General features: G+C 36.5%; 1 protein-coding gene across 17 annotated transcripts in view; it reads left to right on the forward strand.

The window, feature by feature from the left end:
- Window positions 1–17,635, forward strand: part of ASG3 (SNF2 domain-containing protein / helicase domain-containing protein) — a 69,696-nt gene extending 52,061 nt beyond the window's left edge. For 6 of the 17 annotated variants that reach the window (XR_016080904.1, XR_016080909.1, XR_016080900.1 and 3 more), the window contains 4 exons: window positions 2,579–2,740; window positions 3,102–3,216; window positions 4,466–4,572; window positions 17,321–17,635. Coding sequence is in view for 4 of the 17 variants with exons in the window: in XM_088895829.1 (XP_088751955.1) it covers window positions 2,579–2,740; window positions 3,102–3,216; window positions 4,466–4,490 (302 nt within the window). In the remaining 13 variants the exon portion in view is untranslated. Of the gene's footprint in view, window positions 1–2,578; window positions 2,741–3,101; window positions 3,217–4,465; window positions 4,791–17,320 lie in introns of those variants that run through there. The other 11 variants (XR_016080905.1, XR_016080901.1, XR_016080903.1 and 8 more) reach the window with 10 other exon arrangements.
- The last annotated feature ends 4,277 nt before the right edge of the window (window positions 17,636–21,912 follow it).

Below are 21,912 nucleotides of genomic sequence, written 5' to 3' on the forward strand. Positions count from 1 at the left end.
TTGTAGCAATAATCTGATTTCTCAACTGATAAGTCCTAGCAATATTCTCCCTTTGTGAATAGGTTTCTACAACCCCATCCCATATTTCCTTAGCTGTATTTGCTCACAAAAAATTTTTACTCATATGGGGCAGCATCGAATTACACAACCAAGCCATCACCGTATAGTTTTCCTGTACCCACCAGGAGTTGTTAATTTTGGGTTTCACTTCTTCACTAGTGATATACCCTAACTTCCCACGAGCATCAATGGCCATCTTTGCAGATTGTGACCATTCTAAGTAATTTGAACCATCCAACTTAACTGTAGTAATGGTTTCAACCCCGGAAAGGTCTCCGACACCTCCTCCCACTGGTCCCATTTCACTCCCGGGCTTGTTTTCAACTCCGTTACCCTCCATTATTATCAAAAAGGGGGTAGAAGGTTACTGTAATATGCAATATCAAATAAATCACTTTTGGTACCAACGACACCCTTCTGGTGCCCTAGATGGTCCTCCCACAAAAGATTGCTTTTCTGTGGGACGGGAGAAGAGAGAGAAGAGGTAGCTGCTCTCTCTAGAAACCTCCAAAACAGGTAGGAATTGAACCGCCCCCCTCAGAAAACTCCAAGGAACCCTAAAAAATTAGGGCGCCACTTCCTAGGTCAAAATTAAAGAGTTGAACAGAAACAAGACTCTCCCCCTTTCTCCAGTTTCTCCTTATTTTGATGGGAAACCCTAGACCAGCTACAGGGCAAATAGATCCACCAAAAAAATCCAAAAACTGGGCTTACCTGAGATCTTCGATCAGCCTCTTAAATCACCATGCAATTGGCCGATCTAGGGCTGCATGATAGAACAGCTCAAGGAACCTTCGGCCTACTCTGATACCAAGTAGAAATCACTGATTGCAGTTTTAGATAAATTCCTTGTGAAGAGAAAGAAGAAGAAGGTGAAGAGTTTCAGCAGTAGAGAAGAAAAGGAGTAGGATGTCAACCAGAATTGAATTAGTTCTGGCCACCAACCTATCTTTGTATTATATACTCAACTTAAAAGAATAAGAGATTACAAGAATGCCCTTAGTAGGGCGGCTACTTAAGTAGTTGAACAGTTACAACTTAAAAAGCATAAACTAATGGGCCTAAAGCCCAACAACTTCCTAACTTAACAACTTGAGAATAAGAAATAAATAATTGGGCCCAATAACTAGAAATCGGCCCAACTCAACAAATAGAAATACCCCTACCTAATTTATAGAACAGAATAGGCAGATAAGCTCTCTCTAACACAGAACATTCATAAAACAGAATAAGAAACAGAACAGAAACTCATTCAGCATATCCTGTCAACATCTTTAAATTGTATTATTTTTTCTTCTTTTAGATTCTACCATCTAATGCTTTGGCACTTTTTTATTCTCTTTTTTCTTCCATATTCTACTGTAAAATCTACAATCATTAACCTGTATTGTGTGCTAAAACTTTCCTTGGGAATAACTTTGTGGTACTTGTACTTCAATTATTCTATTCTTATTAGAGAAATGTATTTAACATGAAGTTGATCCACTTTTAAATACAAACTAGATGTTTGTTCTTCTATTTTAAAATTAAAATATGTATTTGCTATTGGTAGATCAAATCTTATTGTGAATTCAGGTGAATCTCCTGCCTAATTTCTCTCTCCAAACTCAGATCCATCATGAACCCATCATATCCTGCACTTTCCCCCCACATGAGCATTTAGATTCTCTCCTATAAAAATCCTTTCACTATTTTAAATTTCTTGAATTTTTATGAGGAAAAGGTAAAGTATTGTATTAAATTTTCTGAAAAAAATGAAAAGTGTTAGAATTACATGTACATCTATGTTTTTTCCAAAATTGTCTTGTAATGTTTTCTTCTAAACCTCCTTAAGGTACCTAAGCACTAATTATATTAATGATTTCTTTACCTAAAATAAGTCTAATTGAAATTATTCTATCTTTATTTCATTTAACCTTTAAAATTTCATTTTTTAGATCTTTGTCTACTATTGCCATTAACTCATTTTTATTATTGATTTCTTCTATGTAGAAGTGCATAGCGATTAGCTTCTTTATTTTTTCCCTTTCATTATTCTCTTTGGGCATGTCATATTCATTCTTCTCTTTTTGTATCATGTATACTAATTCCATACTGTTGTTAAAGTTTTTATGTTTCAAGTAATTAACTGAATTCCTGTGTTTGTAGAGATATAATGAGTGATATGGATTAATCTTGTATTTACTTCTGGGAATGCCTTGATGTGAGCACAGAATAATAATTCGAGATCCATGTCCTTTCTTGAAAAATTGTTATTCTCCCCCTGCTGATAGTGGTATGTGCAGTAAAAACTTTTAATGAGAGAGGGGTTGAGAGGTGGCTGACATGGAAAAAACAGTCTTTTTGGATTATTACCTAAGCTACCATTGGGAAGAATTTAGGTGTCTAGATCCATATATGTTACTAGCTGCTAAATTTTGTGAATCTCTATCCTTAAACTTTGAGGAAGCTGCATTAAACTCATTATGGTGTTTTCCTTTATTGTTGTTGTTATTTTTATTGTTATTGTTATTGGCAGAAGATCATGAAGAGACAGCAGATCAAAAGCGTTCTTGGTGGGTGGCTTTAGCTGTTGTACAGTCGTACAATTCTAGACATAAAGTGCGATGCAGCAATATTTCTTTACCTGACTTAGAACAATGTTTATCCAAGGCATCTTACTCAGCTGCTCAGAATTCTGGTACCTCTCATATCTTAGTCTTGAAGTTGGTACTGGCCTTTCAAATTCAATTGATTATGAAAACTTTTTTTATTTTCTTAGGCACAAACTTAGTACTAGTCTTTTGAGGTTAGTTATTTATGAAAACCTTTTGTTTCGATGCATATCCACTTTACATATTTGAGTGGCTTTCAAAAAAAAAAGCTGGTATTTTGAGTTGCAATCGCGATTCTATGGAACTATTATGGAATATGGATAGGAGAGAGTTTATCTAGTTATCATAGACAGTTAGTTAAACTTCTAACTTTTTGAAATGTTGACATTTTTTTTATATTTGCAAAATATGTGTTCAACTAATTTATTTCCTTCTGAATTTCCTCAGCATCAATCCATATGCCACGAATTGGTTATCAAGATGGATCTCAACATTCGGAGTGGTACACAGTGGAACGTCTTTTACGAAAATATGCATCTGTATACAGCATAAGAATTTTTGTGTACCTCTCTCTCTCTCTCCCCCTATATGGGTCTTTTGGATTTAGTTGGTCTAGTTTCACTTGCCATTGTCAGCCCTATACCTCATGTATTGCATCTCCCTCCATAAATGGTAGCCCATCCCAAACAGGTAAAAAAAATCTCCATTGGGCTGAATCTTTACTGGAATATAGTGACATATAAAGCCACATAAACTCTTTTTTGAAAGGTAAAATATTGTATTATATTACTGAAAGGAGGGAGAGAATCCCTCAAACTGGGTACAAGAGAAATATATAGGCCTCTACTCCTATGCAGAAAGTGTATGGAGTATTATGACTGTATCCACTAGTCATTCATTTACAAAATCCACAAACAGAATCCTTTCCTGCTGATTTGCAAACTCCTCTTATGCCTTCGAACTCCTGTACACTTGCCCATTCCACCAAAAACCTTTCAAGTTTTCCAATTAACTGCTCAGGTTCTACCCCCACCTGATTGAGACCCTGCTTTTACGCTCCAACAAAATGGTCCAACATAAATCCCCAGGTAGCATCTGCCATAATCTCCTTCCCCTTCTACTGAAAACCTATGATGGTCAAGCCGCAATCGAAGATTGCAGATCACCTGGTAAACAGATGCTGGAAATGACACCAAATATGATATGTGACTGGGTATCAAATCAAGAGATGACTGATGAGCAACATCTTCAACTTCAGCCTGGCATAAGATACACTGGTTAATAATTGCCAGACCCTAGGAAACAATTTCCTCTCTATGTTTCCCTTGGATCACTTTCTCCACAGAGATTTTTTTCTCAGAACCATATCTCCATATCCGTCTCCCCAAGAGTGCTCTGTTTACTGCTTTAAGAGGTCTGATACCCTACCCCCCTTGTAAATTTGGTAAACAAACTTGGTTCCAAGCCACAAGACGCAAGTACCTCTCACCATCCAAACCATCCCAAAGGAAAACTCTTTGGATTTTTTTTTCTAGAAATTTCAGAACCAATGCAGGGGCTGTGTCAAGTGAAAAATAATGTTGTAAGTAAGAGAGCAAACCATTTATCAGAGTAACCTACCACTTGGATTTATATTTAGCTTGAGTGGAAGGCCCAAAAACTTGGATAGTAGATTACCTCTCTCGCAGCCTAGGGTGTTTGCCAACCCATCTTGGCTGGCATAAAATCAAACCTTTTCCGTCTTCGTTTTTCTGGGTGATCACATTTATGGTATCAACTTTTGTGTAATTCTTGGTTATAATGTTTTGCAGGTATTACTTCCGACGTTCTTCATGATAATGTGAAAATGGTCTATTGTCCAGCAGAGTCTTGCATCTATTGCAATGGAAAAGGAGCGGGTGAAAACACTGATTGATGTGTACGTCTTTTGTCATATTAAATCATAAATGCATTAGTTGGGATTTATTTATACTCTTTGATGCTGTACCATAGTCCTTATCAATATGTACTGTTCAATTGGTGGGCTAGTAGGATATTTTGGCCATGTTTGGTTTGCTGCTGTAAGTCTCATGCTTTCAATTATTATTCATTTTGGGCAAGAATGAGCAATAATGAATCACATGAGAGCATATTTGGTTACAAAATTCTTGTCATGGGCTTCATTTATTTTAGAATTAAAAATGAGTTCATGGCATAAAAATAAACCCAACTTGCAGCATGAAAAATAATTGTGCTTCATATTGCTCTTGCTCTTTTTCATTCTATAAAAAACCTCTATGCTGACATAGATTTTTACCAGCAAATGGTGGCAGCCTGTTGTAAAAACATATGATGACAGATACTGACTGCCAACCAATGGCAACCATCCACTAGTGAAAACCTATGCCGGCAGCTTACGACCATTGGTGCAAAGCTTCTTTGAAAAATGAAAAAAAGAAAATAAACCATATGGGACATGATTTTATGATGTTTTATTATATTTTATGACTTTCTTAATATATTCTCTTTACTTATTTATTTATTTGCTTCAAGGGCTACACAACCGGGGGGAGGGGGTGGTAGCCCATCCCCCAACCTAGGTGCAGGTGGGATTCGATCCCAAGTCTCTGCTACAGGCGGGATTCAATAGTATATTATCTCTATTGAATATACTATTATCAATTTGATAAAATCATTAGATATTTTGTACTTCACCATGTTATTAATTTTATTTTCAATTTTACAAAATTTAGATTCCATTTCTATTTTAACTTCCAATCTCTTTCTTCTTTTGCACAACTGCATACTTAATTCAACAAACTATTTTTTAATTAGATTTAAATATGTGCTAATTGCTTCCAGAAAAATGAATGATAATGAAATTTATAACCAAATGGGTTAAAAATTTATTTTCATTTTTGCCATAAAAAGAATTATTTTTTATTTTGGAAAAAAATTGTTTGGTTTGTACCAGCATTTTTTCATTCGGCTAATTTTTACCCATTTGGCCATTTTTGTCCATTTTAGAATGTTATTATTGGAAAGAATGAACAAAAATGAGAATTGAACCAAACATGACCATTATCAGTACATCCATGTGCCTTAACCGTAAATGCAAAGGTTTGATGTGCTAAATTCATTCCAAGGATAAGGTTAAAATTTTTCTGCTGAAATATTTAGTTGTTGTGAGATATTTATGGGGGTAAAAGAGGCATTCAATCATTTATGTATGTTTAGTTTGACCAAATTTACCATCTAGTCCAATCCGAGTATGACAACAATGATTAAAGCCATATTTTATTATTTTTGCCCATTTTGTGATTATGAATTATGATGACTTGCCCTTTTACATAAAATATAAAACAAAGGGAAATTTATGATTTGCTTCCCTCATAAATTTTTATTGGTTTTCTAAAATGTATTGTTTTGGAGAGGTTGCTGAATGACTTCAAGGAGAATCATCTTCAGAAGGGAGGGACAGAAGGGATGATCTCTAGAAAAGCGAAAGTGGAAAAAAGAAGGTTGGGGGAATGAAGATTCTGTGGCAGCCTTTGTGGGGAAGCTTGGATGTAAATTGAAAGATCTAAATGATCTTAAAGTGTTCTTACAAAAAAAGAGAGGAAGTAAAGGTGAAAGAAAGAAAGATAAGTGAGGTTGAAAGACTATTGAGGGATGTGGAAGGAGATAAGAGTTTCCACCTTAGAGGGGAAAGGAGGAAAGGAAGCAAGTGAGGATAATAGAGGTTAGGGGTGAACAATTTGAAGAAAATGAAAATCTTTAGTTGGAATGTTAGAGGCTTGGGGAGTCTAGAAAGAGAGCAATCATTAAAGAAGCAATCAAGAAGGTAAATCCAGATGTGGTAATTCTGCAGGAGACAAAGAGGACAGATTTTGATGGTAGGTGGGCAAGGAGTATATGGAAAGGTAGGGGAATCAGTTGGGCTGTGGCCCCCCTCTTGGGGGGCAGCAGGGGGTATTATGAAACTGGAAAAATGATATCTTCATAGGGTTGGAGGAATTGATAGGACAATTTACAGCCTCAATGAAGTTTAAGCAGGTGGAGGATGGTTTCGAGGGGGTATTATGACACTGTGGAAAAATGATATCTTCACAGGGTTGGAGGAATTGATAGGACAATTTACAGTCTCAATGAAGTTTAAGCAGGTGGAGGATGTTTTGGAGTGGGTATTAACAAATGTGTATGGGCCAAATGATTATAGAGAAAGGGAGTATTATAATTTGGCCTTCCCTTGAGTCCTGTTAGTTTGATAACAGTTGAGAAGAGAGGAGAAGAAAGAAGAAAGAAAGAGAGAGAGAAAGGAGAAGAAAAGAAGAGAAGAAAGGGAGAGAAAGTTCTGGTTCGAATGAAAGAAAAAATTCACTCTCCCATTCGGCCAGATGTGTTTTATATTACTAACATAATGGAAAAGACACATGTGTTTTATATTACTAGTATCCCCCCCTACTTAAGGGGGGGATACTAGTTCTAACATAATCTTACACATCAGCAACCTTAACATAAGCATAAAGATAGAAATACCCCTACATACTCGACACTAACACTCCACCTCAAGCTGATGAGTATATATCTTATAGTCCCAGCTAGTTACATATGTAGTCCACTCTTCCCCGACTCAACCCCTTAGTAAATAAGTCTGCCCAGTGCCCATTGGTTCCCTGTGTTAACATATGCAATGTCTATCACTCCACTCAGCACCTTCTCTCTCACAAAGTGGCAGTCAACTTCTATGTGCTTGGTTCTTTCATGAAACACCGGATTAGAAGAAATATGAACTGCAGCTTGATTGTCAGCAGTAGAGCTTCATTGGAGTGTTAACATTGTATCCCATCTCTTGTAGCTGGTTCCTTAGCTACACTAGTTCACAAGTAGTATATGCCATAGCTTTATATTCTGCCTCCGCACCGCTTCTCACCACACTGGTTCCAACACTTGTTTTTGCTGAAAATTGCACTCTTTACACCACAAACCCTACCCCACGACTACCTGAGATCTCACTACACTGTATGAGGACCACTCTCCCTTCGAATCACACTGAAAACAACATAAACCCTAGCACACTATAGTCTGAAATCCCACCATACGATCTGAAACATACTTATTATTTGATTCACAACAAAAAAATGCATAGAAATCTCTTACCTAATCACCTGAAAATCAGACCACACAAGACACCCACTGCACCATACGAATCAGCCCTCTTCTCTTCATCAATTAGGGGAGGACTTCTTACAAACCACAACAACCAACCACAAACAGCACAACTGGAGGTATAGAAACCTCCAAGGGAAGAGGGCGACCACTCCTTTTCAGCCCTTTTCCCTTTTCTCCAACTGATGGCAAAGAAACCAAGAGAAAACCCTAAATTGGGTGCGCAGAAAACAGAAATTTGGGCAGATTCGAGTTGCTTAGTTGAGCTCTGATACCATATTATAATTCGGCCTGCCCTTGAGTCCTATTAGTCTGATAATAGTCGAGAAGAGAGGAGAAGAAAGAGAGAGAGAGAAAGGAGAAGAAAAGAAGAGAAGAAAGGGAGAGAAAGTTCTGGTTCGAATGAGAAAAGATTCACTCTCCCATTTGGCCTGATGTGTTTTATATTACTAACATAATGGAAAAGACATGTGCCCCTACTTAAGTGAGTGACACTAGTTCTAACATAATCTTACACATCAGCAACCTCAACATAAGCATAAAGACAGAAATACCCCTACATACTCGACACTAACAAGGGGAAATTTTGGGAAGAACTAGGTGATAAGGGTTTGTGGGAGGGACCTTGGTGTATTGGATGGGATTTCAATGTGATTAGATTCTCGGAAGAAACAAATAAATCTAGACAAAGGGTGACTACAAGCATGAGGAACTTTAACCAATTTGTGGATGACTTTGAGCTTAAAGAGATCTTTCTGTCACATAGCAGATTACTTGGTCTAACCTCCAAGTGAACCCCATTTGCTCGAAATTGGACAGGTTCCTTTTTTCAAATGATTGGGAAGAGCACCGAGGGAATTTGATTTGTAGGGCCCTTCTAAGGATTAACTCTGACCATTGGCCTATTGTGATATGTACGGAAGAGTTGGGGAATGTGGGGCCGACTCCTTTTAGGTTTGAAAATATGTGGTTAGGCCATAACCACATATGGATTTTATTAGGAAAGTCAAAGATTGGTGGTCAGAGTGTAACTTGAAGTCGAGTGGAGTGGTATGAGATTCTATAGAAAGCTCCAATTTCTGAAAAATAAAATTAAAGATTGGAACATTCTAGAGTTTGGGAGGTTGGAGGAAAGGAAGCAATCAGTGACAACACAAATTGAATATTTGGACTTGAAGGAAGAGAGGGGGTGTTGGAAGGGTTAGGATCCATCATATGGATGGCCGAACCATGCTAGATGGTTGGGAAAATTTTCAAAAATTTCCTAATCCTTCTAGGAATTGAATTCCTTATGTTTTAAAAAATTGCATTTTTCAGGATTGGTCTTGCATTGAACCGAACCAGATTTAAAACCAAACAAAGAAGATCATGCTTGATAGGGATACAACAAATGCAGATCCTAAGGTGGTTCACACCCAAATTAGTCCTAAAACCAGCCTCCACTGAAGATGGCGCAGTGTATAGGTGAAGCTAATTTAACAACACAGTTTTCAGCAAAACTGCAACCCAACTGCTTGGATCGAATTGGGGAAGGTGAGCCTGAAATTCCTATGAATTTTTCTTGCAAAAATCAGAAGAAAACTGATATCCATCGGTCCTTGAAAACCTAGGTCGTGATAGGGTTTCTTGGAAGACAAAAGAGAACAAGAGAGAATAAGAGAGAGTGGTTTTCTAGTCTGGTTCACCCTCTTCTTTTTTTATCTCCTTATGGAGCACTCTCCTAATCAAATTAGGAGATTATCCAAATCTAATTTGGATATGGACTCTATTAAGAGATAAGCTCTATCCTTTTAAGAGGATGGGTGCTCCATACCCATTTCCAAACCCAGATTTGATCTAGAGCACATGACAACTTACTTAATCTTATTAATTATGGGCTCAATATGAGCCCAACATTTATACCTAAATGATCATTGAATTCAACCATCTTATGAAGACCCAAGGATAATGGACTTAAGTAAGATAAAGTCCACCAGGTAATCAGTCCTGTAATGGTTTCTTACATTTAACCTCTCGGTCCATAATGATTAAAACATTGCCTGACAAGGAAGGACCTCTGCCTTGGTTGCAAGGTGCAGTGTCACACTCTCTGCTCGGATGGATCCCGAGAATTAAAACATTTTTTAAACATTTTTTATAAAACAATATATATATATATATATATCATATAAATATATTTTGCAAAATCAAATCTCAAACATAGATGAAATCCACTGTCGGCAGTTTAGGTTTTCATCAGTGTAAGCCTTATCATTCACTTTGTCCAATAAAGGGACCGATCCTATCACTATAATCACCCACTCAGATGAATTCTCAGACTACCCCTACATACCCAGGTTTTGACCCTTGATGGATTTCATTGATTGACATATCAAAAACAATCCAATCCAACACCTAGTGCAATACCATAATCAAGTCTAGGGGTTTTGTGTAACTTTTCAGTTTTTCCCATCAATCTCCAAGGTCCAAGGCATAATTGGAAAATAGTTTAGGTTCAACGTTTCATCCAAGCACATTAGTGTCAGCCTTGACAGGATAAACTCCCCAAGTCTATCCAACGACTGAAAACATTCTAAACTGACATGAGTCTCATGAGTGTCCAGTTTAAAGGGTAATTACACAGAAACATACCAATATTAACATGAAACAATAATGTACTTTTATTCATTTACAATAAATGTATCTATACGTCAATCTGATTGGAGCTAAGGGCATACACTGTCTAACAACTCCCACTAGGGGTGTAAACGGTATTCAAAAATCCGATTTCGAATTCAATATTTGACATAATCAAATTGAATTCGAATATCTAATCTATCGAATTCAGATGTCCTATTTATACCAAATAGTCAATCGGATTCGAATTCAGATATGACCTAATTCGATTAGATAAATATTCGAATTCGACCAATTATTTAATTCTTATTTATAATATATAAAATATTTTATAATTTATTAATATATAAATAATTTTTATACTTATATACTTTATATTAATAAAATATTTTTTAATTATCTAAAATAATTAATTAATTGAATTTGAATCGAATATTCAAATATTTAATCGGATTCAAATTCGAATATTAATTTTCAATATCCGTTAGATATTGAATCAAATTCGGATATTAGATTTTCTAATCAAATTCGAATTCGAATATTGCCTGATCCAATTCGAATTTGATCCATTTACACCCCTAGCTCCCACTTGCACTTTGGTCCAATCGGGCACAAGCCTCAGTTTTATACTGTCTACGTGTTTTTAAAACACTTTCTGTGTCAATGGCTTATCAATGGGTCTGCTACATTTTCCCCTGATGCTACTTTATGAATCTGGATGTCCCATCTACTAACAATTCCTATAAATGCAATGTTGTCACACAACAGTGGAATGGGTGATATGGTAGGATTCCAAATTCCAGGACGGATTTGATCCATACTATTTATTAGGTAGCCTCATTTATAGTAATGTGCTTGGCCTCGGTTGTGGTCCTAAAGTATCCAGATATAGACTTTCTATCATCTAGCTTAGGCTAGAAGTCGACATCAGTATAATTGATCATCTGTAGTGAACTATCATCGAAGATACTTTAGTACTTTAGTACGTTTTTCATAGCAATCCAATGCTCGTCCTGTGTATGATCGGTATCTACTTACAACACTAACGGCCTGAGCAATGTCTAGCCGAAAGGAGTCTTAGGAACCGACTTGATTGGAACCCGGTTCAGCACGTAAATTGCAGTCTCTAATTTACACCCCCAAAAGGATATGGGTAACTCTGAATGGACGATGAGTGATCGGATCATATTTAATAGTCTGATTTTTTCTCTTTGACACATCGTTTAATTGTGGTGTCATAAGAAGAGTCAATTGTGATATAATCCCATTGTCCTTTAAGTAGTCTCTAAATTCGTCGAAGAGATTCACCTCCTCGATTTGATCGAAGGCTTTGATCTGTTTCTCAACCTCTTATCTAAATTCCTTGAACTTTTCAAAGGATTCAGAACTTATGTCTCATTAGGTACACATAACCATATCGAGAGTAATCATCGGTGAAAGTAATGAAATAATAGTATTTGTTTTGTGTCCTAACATTCATGGGACCACATACATCAGTATGTATAAGGTCAAGTTTGCTCGTACTTCTTTTAGGCTTACCTGTAAATGGCCTTTTTGCCATTTTGCCTTGAAAGCAAGGTTCACAAATGGTAGATCTTGCATGATGAAAAAATCTAGACGACCATCCTTCACCAATATTGTGATACATTCTTTATTAATATGACCAAGTCAGTAATGCTACAAGCACATGAGGTTAATTGTATCACGTGTTCTTTTCTTGGGGATGTGCTCCGATATGGTTTCAGTCACATTTGTTTTTAGAGAATGATGGAGAGCATAAAGACCATTCTCAAGTTCTCTATGAATAAGGAATTTGTTATTCAATTTAATTGCAATCTTATTACTAAATAAAATAGAATAACTATCCTTACATAGCTTAGAAATTGAAATCAAATTTCTTCTAAGTAAAGGTACATAAAGACAATCTTTTAATGTAACAATTCATTCTCTAAAAATTAAATCTATTGTTCCTATAACAGTAACTGCAACAGTTGCAGTCGTCCCTAAGTAAAGCACAACAACATTATCATCATCATTCAGCATTCTACTTTCCTTGAACCCCTGCAATGTGTTACATGTATGAGTGTAAGCTCAAGAGTTAATACACTAGGATGCAAAAATGACCAACATATTGGTTTTTATGACAAGAGATTCAAAATTACCTTCTTTGTTCTTGCGGGATTCCAGATACTGAGAACAATTCCTCCTCCAGTGCCCAGTCTGTTTATAGAAGTGACATTCATCAGATGACTTGTCTCTCTTCTGCTTCTTCAGTTTGCCTCCCTTTTTCTGAGGCTTATTTTTACCCTTCCTTTTCTTTCTGTCGGATTTGCCACCTTCAACAAGCATGGCTACTGACTTACCTTCTTAATCAATTGTTCAGCTCTTTGCAACATATTGTTGAGCTCTTGTAGGCTAACTTTTAGCTTATTCATGTTGTAGTTCATGACAAATTGATTAAAGGACGAGGGTATAGAGTTTAGGACAACATCAATCTTGGTGTCACCGTCAAGTTAGGAGCCAAGAGCCTCCAATTCATTTATATAACCTATCATCCGTATGACATGGTCATGAACTGGTTGGCTCTCGGTCATCCTCGTGGTCATCAATAGTTTGAGTACCTTTTGTCTTGCAAAACGATTTTGCTCCTCATACATGGTTTTAAGACTATCTAGGATATCTTTGAAGGTATCAATTTTGTCAAACTGTCTCTAGATAGAATTATCCAAGGAGGCTATGACATAACACCAGGCAAGAGAATTTTTCTCTTCCCACTCCTAATATTCCCTCCTTCTTGCCTCAGAAGCCCCATCACCCGGATGTTCTGGTGTTGGGTTTTTGGCAACCTTGTCCAATTTCTCGGACATGAGCACTAGGTTTAGGTTACAAAACTAGTCTACATAGTTGGGTCTTTTCAATTTGTTGTCGTCTAACAATTTAGCAAACTATCTGTGTGTCATTTCTAATAAAAGGCATGATTAATTAGTCCACGACCTTAATATTGTTTCATGTTATCTTTCATAGAATGGATTTTTATCTATGTTTTATCTCCATTTGTTCATCCCTGAGGTTTCCCTCCTATCTTAGTGAGAAAAACATAGTTCATGTCCTTGGAAATGTATCTATATCTGTACATCAGTCTGATTGGAGCTAAGGGCATACACTGTCTAACAAGGGGTGCCTTACAAAAGAGAGTAAGGATCTTAGATGGAGGTTGTAGAAACAATTAAAGGATTGTTTGCTAAAGGAGGAAATAAGTTGGAAGCAAAAATCAAGATGCAATTGGTTGAAAGAGGGGGATAGGAATACCAAATATTTTCATGGAGTGGCAAATGGAAGGAGGAAAAGTTTCATCTCTAGCCTGGAAGTTGAAGGGGTTACTTTGTCCAATCACAGTGAGATGGCTGGAGCCTTTGTAAAACACTTCAGATCAATTTTCAAAAGGCCTTTAAATAATGGAGTTTGGGTCAAGGTGTTGGATTGGCATTCCTTGAGTATAGAAGATAGGGTTTGGCTGGAGAGGAGGTTTGAATTGGAAGAGGTGAGAGATTGTTTTTTCTATGGACAGACCAAAGGCTCCAGGCCTAGATGGTTTTACAACTGTTGGGAGATACTGAAAGAGGACCTTCTGCTAGTGTTTGAGGAATTTTTTAACAGAGGAGTGATTAGTCGAGGTTTGAACTCTACCTTCTTAGCCTGGGTCCCCAAGGAAAAAAGAAGCAAATCGCACGAGGGATTATAGACCAATAAGCTTAGTAAATAGCTTATACAAGATCATAACAAAGGTGTTGTCCCTTAGCATCAGGAAGGTGCTCCCTACCATTTTAGAAAATAATCAATGAACTTTTGTAAGGGGAAGGCAAATAATAGATCAAATTCTTATAGAAAATGAGTGTTGAGGACTTTAAGAGATCAAAGAAAAAGGGGGTGGTTTGTAAATTGGAGTTGGAAAAAGCGTATGATCTTGTAGACTGGTCTTTCTTGTTAGAGGTGATGAATAGTTTTGGGTTTGGAGATAGATGGTATAGGTGAGTGATGGGTTGTATTCGAACATGTCATTACTCTATCTTGGTGAACGGGGCTGTAGAGGATTTCTTTCCAGCTTTGAGAGGAATTAAACAAGGAGACCCTTTATCTCCTTTTCTATTTACCTTGGTTGCAGAAGTGTTGGGTAAGTTAATTAGTAGAGCAGATTCCAAGAACCTAATTAGGGGTTGGAGTATTGGAAGGGAGAATGCGCCTCTTTCTCATTTACAATTTGTAGAAGATACGATTCTCTTTTGTGAAGGTGGAGACTTGAATTAGATTAGGAATTTGAAACTCATTATACAATTTTTTGAGCAAATGTCAACTCTTAAAGTAAAATTGAGAAAAGTTGTATTGTAGGGGTTAATTTAGGGGAAGGGGAGATCATGGAGTGTGCTGTTATCTTGGGGTGTGCAGTGTCCAATTGGCCCTTAAGTTAACTTGGCTTGCCTTTGGGTGATAATCCTTAGAGAGAAGGATTTTGGAATCCAGTAGTGGAAAGATTTGAGAAGAGACTAGCCTCTTGGAAGAAAAATTATTTATCACTTGGAGGGAGAATCACCTTAATTAGGTCTGTCTTGGCCAACTTGCTTGTGTATTTTTTGTCGGTGTTTAAGATTTTGGCAAGGGTGGCTAGTAAGGTAGAAAAACTAATGAGGAACTTTCTTTGGGAATCAGGGGAGGAGAAAAAAGGACAATAGGGAGGGGTGGGAGGTGGTGTGTAGAAGTAAGAATGAAGGAGGTCTAGGTGTAGGGAATATAAGGAAGAGGAATTTAGCCTTATTAGGGAAATGGTTGTGGAGATTCTCTCGAGAAAAAGAAAAGTTGTGGGCTAAGATAGTGAATAGTATTCATGGACTTGCAGAAAATGGATGGGACTATGGCATTCTAGCAAGGATCACAAGGGAATCTCCTTGGGAAGCAATCCAGGCTATTCAGCCTCTCTTTCTTCCCTGGATTAGGTATGATTTGCACTCTGGCCACCTTATTTATTTTTGGGAACAGGTTTGGGTTGGGAATTCTCCTTTAAAGGATCAGTTCCCAACTTTATTTGCCATCTCTACTTTCAAGGATGAACCAATTTCTACTTTCCTTGTACCTTCTGAGTCCTCTTTGGGGTTCGGTTGGAATTTGGGACTAGGAGAAATTAGAGAGAGAGAATTGGATAGTACCTTATTACTCCTTTTCAGAGTGTTCCTAGAACTGACAAAGGTAGACAACAGAATTTGGACACTCTTTCCTTCTGGTACCTTCTCTTGTGCTTCCTTTTTTCAAGCCTTAACACAACCGGTTGTTCCCTTTGGTCTGTCCTTTCCTGTTAAGGAGGTGTGGTCTCAACCTATTCCTCCGAAGGTGGGAAGTTTCTGTTGGGAAGCCTTACTGGAAAGAGTTAACACAGAAGATCTTCTTAAAAAATAAAGGCCCGATTGATGTCTTTCTCCTCATTGTTGTGTCCTCTATAAAGCCGCTGGTGAGTCTGGGTTTTCACTTACTAATTTCTTATCAATTTGCAAACTATATTTAGGAATGGTTTACTTCTTTATTTAGGGCCGCAGTGTGTTGGTCTATTTGGGAAGAAAGAAACTTGAGAATGTTCTCAAAAAATGAAAGAAGTACAGAAGCAGTGATAGAAGTGATTCATGCAAGGGTAGTTCATTGGCTGAAAACAGTGAACTTATTTATGGACTTCTCAGTTGATGATTTGTCTAGGAATTGGAAGGAAATTGCAAATTCAGCCCCAGCCAAGAGGGTCTCAAATTCTGTTTGGACCCCTCCACCTATTGGCTTTACCAAACTGAACTTTGATGGCAGCAACATGGGCACTCCTGGGCCCTCCGGAATAGGGGGAATCTTGAGGGATGAAAGAGCTAGGGATTGTGATGGTTATGTTTTCTGGCCCAATTGGAATACGGGACCCATTGAGGGATGAGATTTTAGCAGCTCTGAAAGGGATTCAAAGGGCTAAGGACTTGAACATAAACAAGCTGATCTTAGGAGACTTTGAAACTGTAGTGAATTGATTAAAAGAAGAAAATTCAAGACTATGGAGCTACAGCAATGAAAAGAGGAAATACAACTGGCTGACAAAAGATATGGAAGTTCGATGCACTTGGATAAAGAGAAGTGCAAACTCCTTTGCACATGGGTTAGCTAGACAAGGGGTGAATAGGAACTCTGTTTTTTTGGGCTCAACTATAAATTTTTTCTGTATTTTTGGCTTTAGTGGCATTTGTAAGGGGTTAAGTTACTTTAGCTCCAGTTGAATGTTTTTTATCACTTAATCAATTAATGAAATCTTTGTTATTGATAAAAAAAAGTATCCTCTTGAATTGTGATAAATTCTTCCATCTATTATTATTCTCAAGTCTCAACTGGATAAATTTATAAAAATTTATTATTTTTAGCTTATTTTGATTTAAGACAGGTTTATTGTAATTTTCTCAACGTTTTTGGTGAACTGTTTAACTGGATGGTTGGACGTTTGATTTAATGATTTAGTTACTATCAAGTCTAGAAGTCTAGAACTGGCTTCCCGAGTATTTCGACCAGGGAAAAAATTCACGCATTTTTACGTTGAAAATTGAAACAAACAGAGCCCAAAGGGTAACGTTAGGGAAAAACTGTCTGTGCCGATGTATGGTCTTTGGTGCAAGTCACAATAAAGGTTGGCTATTAGGAAAAACAGCCTGCGCTGTTTCTAAATTTCTGTGTGCCTGAACATGAAACGTTAGCATGGGTCGGGTCGGGAGTAAAAGAACAATTGCAATGAACTTGTAGGAAGTGTTCTCGTTTTGTCATCATGATGTGATAGTTTTATTGAACAAATAAATTTCTATTTGTTAACACTTGAAGACTTCCTACATTTTCTGTTGCAGGATCAATACCATCATACCACGCATATGGAATGATATTGTCAGCTGGACCCGTTTGTGAGAGATTTGAAAAACCTTAAATGCCAAAATACACATACATGAGCCAAGAAATCAACTTTCCTGTGAAACTATTTCTGGTAACTTTCTTGAAGGGTTTTAGTGCAATTCAATCAACGCTGAAGCCCTTCCAAACAAGTCTTAAATATATAGTCATTGCACCGGTATTTACCAATGTGTACTGAGACACTTGTCACATATTTGGTGGAAGTGCAGAAAATATGCAGAAAAGAATTAACACAGGTCCACATATTCGAATTGGAATTTTGTGGCTGGGCAATAGTGGTGAATGATCCAAATATTGGTCAGGTGGTGAATAAGGGGATTAACATTTAGAAAACAACCTAATCACTTTTCTCAAGGTGATAAGCTAATGATTCAACCATTTGGATCAAATGGGTTAATATGTGATTTCAAAAATCAAATAATAGAAATATAAAAATGTAATAGACATCCAAAATTTGTTTAAAGAATTGGACATGTCTCTTTCATGTTTTATTATTTTATAATAATAAATGCAATAACTGAGAATTATTATCATTAAAGATGAAAATGGATAGAATTACAAAGAAAAAACAACTTTAACATCTAACCTATAATCTGCTCACCGGATTGAATGGTTTGACAGTTTAATTCGTAGGGGATTGGATCATTGACTCGGTCAACAATTGTTTTCTCTAAATAAATAGTTAAGTGGCAAGTGGCTAATGGATACAAAGTCATGGCCAATAGGCCGGGTGATAGGTCAACAATGTGTCAAAAAGATTCATGCACTGTACTAGGTTTTTGGAGCCTCCGGATGAGTTGGAGAAAGATGGAGCCAGTGTGTTCACTCATGATGGTTAGTCCAGCCCGGTGTATGCAATCTTGTCTCCACCCAGGCTCGTTTTTGGAACAGTAGGCATTTATTTATATAAAATGCTTCACACCAACACCAAGTAAGCATGGTTGTTTTACCCACGGTTTTCAAAACCGGACTGGACCAGACGATTGGACCAAAAAAACCGGGAACCGGTTAGGTGACCGGTTTGATTTTTTCCAGAAAACTGGATTTTTCCTAAAAATTATTGATTTTGGTCAGCAAACGGCTGATCCAGGCAGTTAACTGTTCAAATGGTTTTGATTGTTTTTTTATTTTTTTGTCAGAACAGGCCGATCATTCAATTCGAATGGTTGGACCGTTTGACTCGAGAATCGGACCCATAACCGGTTTGTTCTTCAGGTCGGTTTTAAAAACCTTGGTTTTACCATTTTTTTCTGTTTGGTTGGAGTGTTTACCTTGGTTTTTATGAAAACTAACATTGCAAGAACATTATTTGGGTCCTTTAATAATACCACCATTTTTTACCTTTTTGTCTACACGATGCCTAATTGACTTGAATAAATAATTAAAAAATGCACACTATCACTTTTAACGATTTTCAAAACATAAATGTTTGACGAAAGAACATCCACAATATCAAACACCCTCGTGGTTCTTATTCTTCTAATCCAAGACTCTTTAAAAAAGTATTGGAATTTATCTAAGGCCATGTTTAATGATTAAGTGGTTGTTAAAAGTATTTATTTTAACAATTACTTAAGGTTGTTTGGTAACACACTTGCCAAATCACTTATTATGTTTTCAATCACTTATTGAGGTGGGGATGTTTGGTAAAGCTATTTTCCCCATAAGTGCTTATATTGACACAAATAACAATTTTAGCCTTCATTTCACCGAGAATAATAACTTCACAAAATAGAAGAAAGTGGAAAAATGATAGGTCTGCCAACCATTTTTCTTCACCATCGATCGATGCCGGTGGACCTATAACTAGGTGCGTCGCCACCTGGTTCGAATGAGAGGAGATGGAGGTATAACCCTCGTGCGGGGGTATTTTAGGTATTATAAGAAAATACTAAGGATTGGTTTGTCCCATTTTATTGGAAAAGTACTTCAAAAAGTGTTGAAAAAAAACCAACTTCAAGTTACCTTTTTACTCCACTTTTTTATCAAACATATAAAACCACTTAATAACAACTTAATGTATGGTCTCAGCTCTTAAAAGTACTTGTTAAGAGAAGTATTTCTTATAAGTGAAATCAAATAGGGGTTAAAAACGATGGCATGCCTTATAACCATGCTGCACTATGGTGATAATTCGGCTATCCATGTTTGACAGCATGAGCTGTCAACAAGGCTTTCTCCGTATGGCATGTTTGTTCACACGCATTGTTCAAAGTATTATTACTCTTGATATGTAATTTAAAACCTTTTATTCTTTTTGTTTGATAATTTGTTAATGGATATGATATGATATCTATTAACATTTAGAACCTTAAACTAAACTAACTCTTACTAATTAGTGTATAGATGACCTTAATGTTGTGTTTCGTTTAGTGTATAGATGACCTTAAACTAAACCTTGCATAGGTTCCCTACCTTTCCTTACCTTTTCCTTCAAACCAAACATAACCTAAAAGTTCATACTTATTCTATGATAGGCTCATTATTTTGAATTTTGTCCATATAGATTCCATGCAATAGTCAATGATTAAATTCAAAAGGAAAAAATGCAATTGCCCTTGTGGGTCAAATAATAGGAATCTCTCATCTTATTATATTTCAATATTTTCTTAATATTATAAGATGAAGCACACCGGTAACTTACCCCATGATTGACAAGGGTGATGTTCCCAATGTGTGGCTGTAGTGACTTTTAGAGCACATCTGAATTTGTTGCGCATTGGTTTCAAAATAGTTCAATCTGGGGATGCAAATAGATTGAATCTGGGTATATCCGAATCTAATCTGATAGCACGAATGGTAGATCCAACCTGACCTCACAAACACGGATTCAAATCTGAATCCATTAAGGATGTCAGATATCTGAATATGATCCAATCCGATTTAATTTTTGAAAACTTTAAAAAATATAACAGTTTATATAAAGAAAAACAAAAATGCAAGTGTTTTTTTAACCATTTTTGTCATATATATACATGTTTTTTTGTAAAAAAAAAATAAGGGTAAAAAACTTAAACATACCCTAAGTTTTCATAAATTGACTTAAACATACCCTGGATTTTTAAAAAAGACTTAAAATATACTTTATGACTCTTTTATTCTTCATTTTCTTTTAAATTTTCAAAATATACCATTTCAAACTCATGTGGGTGGTGGATAAATAGAGGTACCACGAGATGACTTAACAAAAAATCAACATCGTAATATCTATGGATATGAATCTTTGCACAGTGTATGGTTAACAAAAAGAGGGGTGCTGTATATCCTCTTTCTCACAATTAACTACGTGTATTGAAGCTTTTTTTTTTCTAAAAAAATTAACTACATCATCTTTACTCTTTAGGACGTGTTGGTGAACATCACTGATCCTACTTCCTACGACCTACCTCATTTGGATCTTTATCATATTAGTATTGTCATCCGAAGTTGAAATTGGTCCATACTTAGAAATTTCTTTAAGTTGTGTTTGGAATCGGTGTAAATCAAGACCGGTATAAAAGTTTACATCAGTTCTATTTTGTTCGTGTTTGGAATGAAAGTATAATCATGATCGACACAAAACTCCACTCCAGTTCAGTTTTGTGTACGTTTGGATGGAGTGGAGTTTTACGTTGATAATCAATGTAAAACCTATCAAATGTAAAGTTTTACATCGATTATCAATGTAAATACTACATCTATTTTATCGAGTAAAACTTTATACTCTTCATCCATTGTGTTTTTCAAAAAGCAACAGTCACTTTTACGATTCAGGCTGCATTCGGAAACAATGCAAATGAGTGTAGATCCTGTTCAGGGTAGATTTGCACTTTGGTTCACTTTTGCCTGTGTTTGGCAACATTACATTTATGCATTGACAAATGACAGACCAATGCATATTTACATTGATAACAAGATGTAAAAGTACATCAATAAAAAAGAAGTAAATTTGCATACAAGTGGGCTTTTGATAAAAAAAAAAAAAAAATATGCTTCATTGGAATTCATGTTTGCATCCATTACAACTAAAAGTCTGTTTGGTAAGAAGGTAAATTTGTCAGTGCAAAACTAACCCAATTTTACAATTTATATGAGCCGTTTTACACTCTACATATTTGCATTCACACTTATTTGCATCGTTTCCAAACGCAGCCTCAGTGTAAAACATCATCGGTTAGGAAATGTGAACCAGTTTAGTTGTCGATGGAAATTGGGACCGGTAGACTTTGAAAATTTACACTATGTTTGGTTGTCAAGGTTTAAATTCTGTGAAAATTTATAGAGAGGATGAGGGAAGCAGAAGAAGAAGAAGAAGAAGAAGAAGAAGAAAAAGGAAAGGAGGAAAGCAAAGGAAGAAAAAAAAAGAATAAAAAGGAGAAGGAGAAGAGAGAAAGAAAAAGAACCAAAGAGAGACAGATGGGAGGTGGGTTCAGATCTGCCACTGCAACCAGTTGCAGCGGCGGTGATGAAACAAAGAAAGAAAAAAAGGGGGAAGAAGAAGAAGAAGAAGAGAGAAGGAGAAGAGAGAGAGAGAGATGACGGTGTCATTGCC

The sequence above is a fragment of the Nelumbo nucifera genome, chromosome 1 (genome assembly GCF_055504915.1).
Source record: "Nelumbo nucifera cultivar China Antique chromosome 1, China Antique-T2T, whole genome shotgun sequence".
In the NCBI taxonomy this organism is placed as follows: domain Eukaryota; kingdom Viridiplantae; phylum Streptophyta; class Magnoliopsida; order Proteales; family Nelumbonaceae; genus Nelumbo; species Nelumbo nucifera.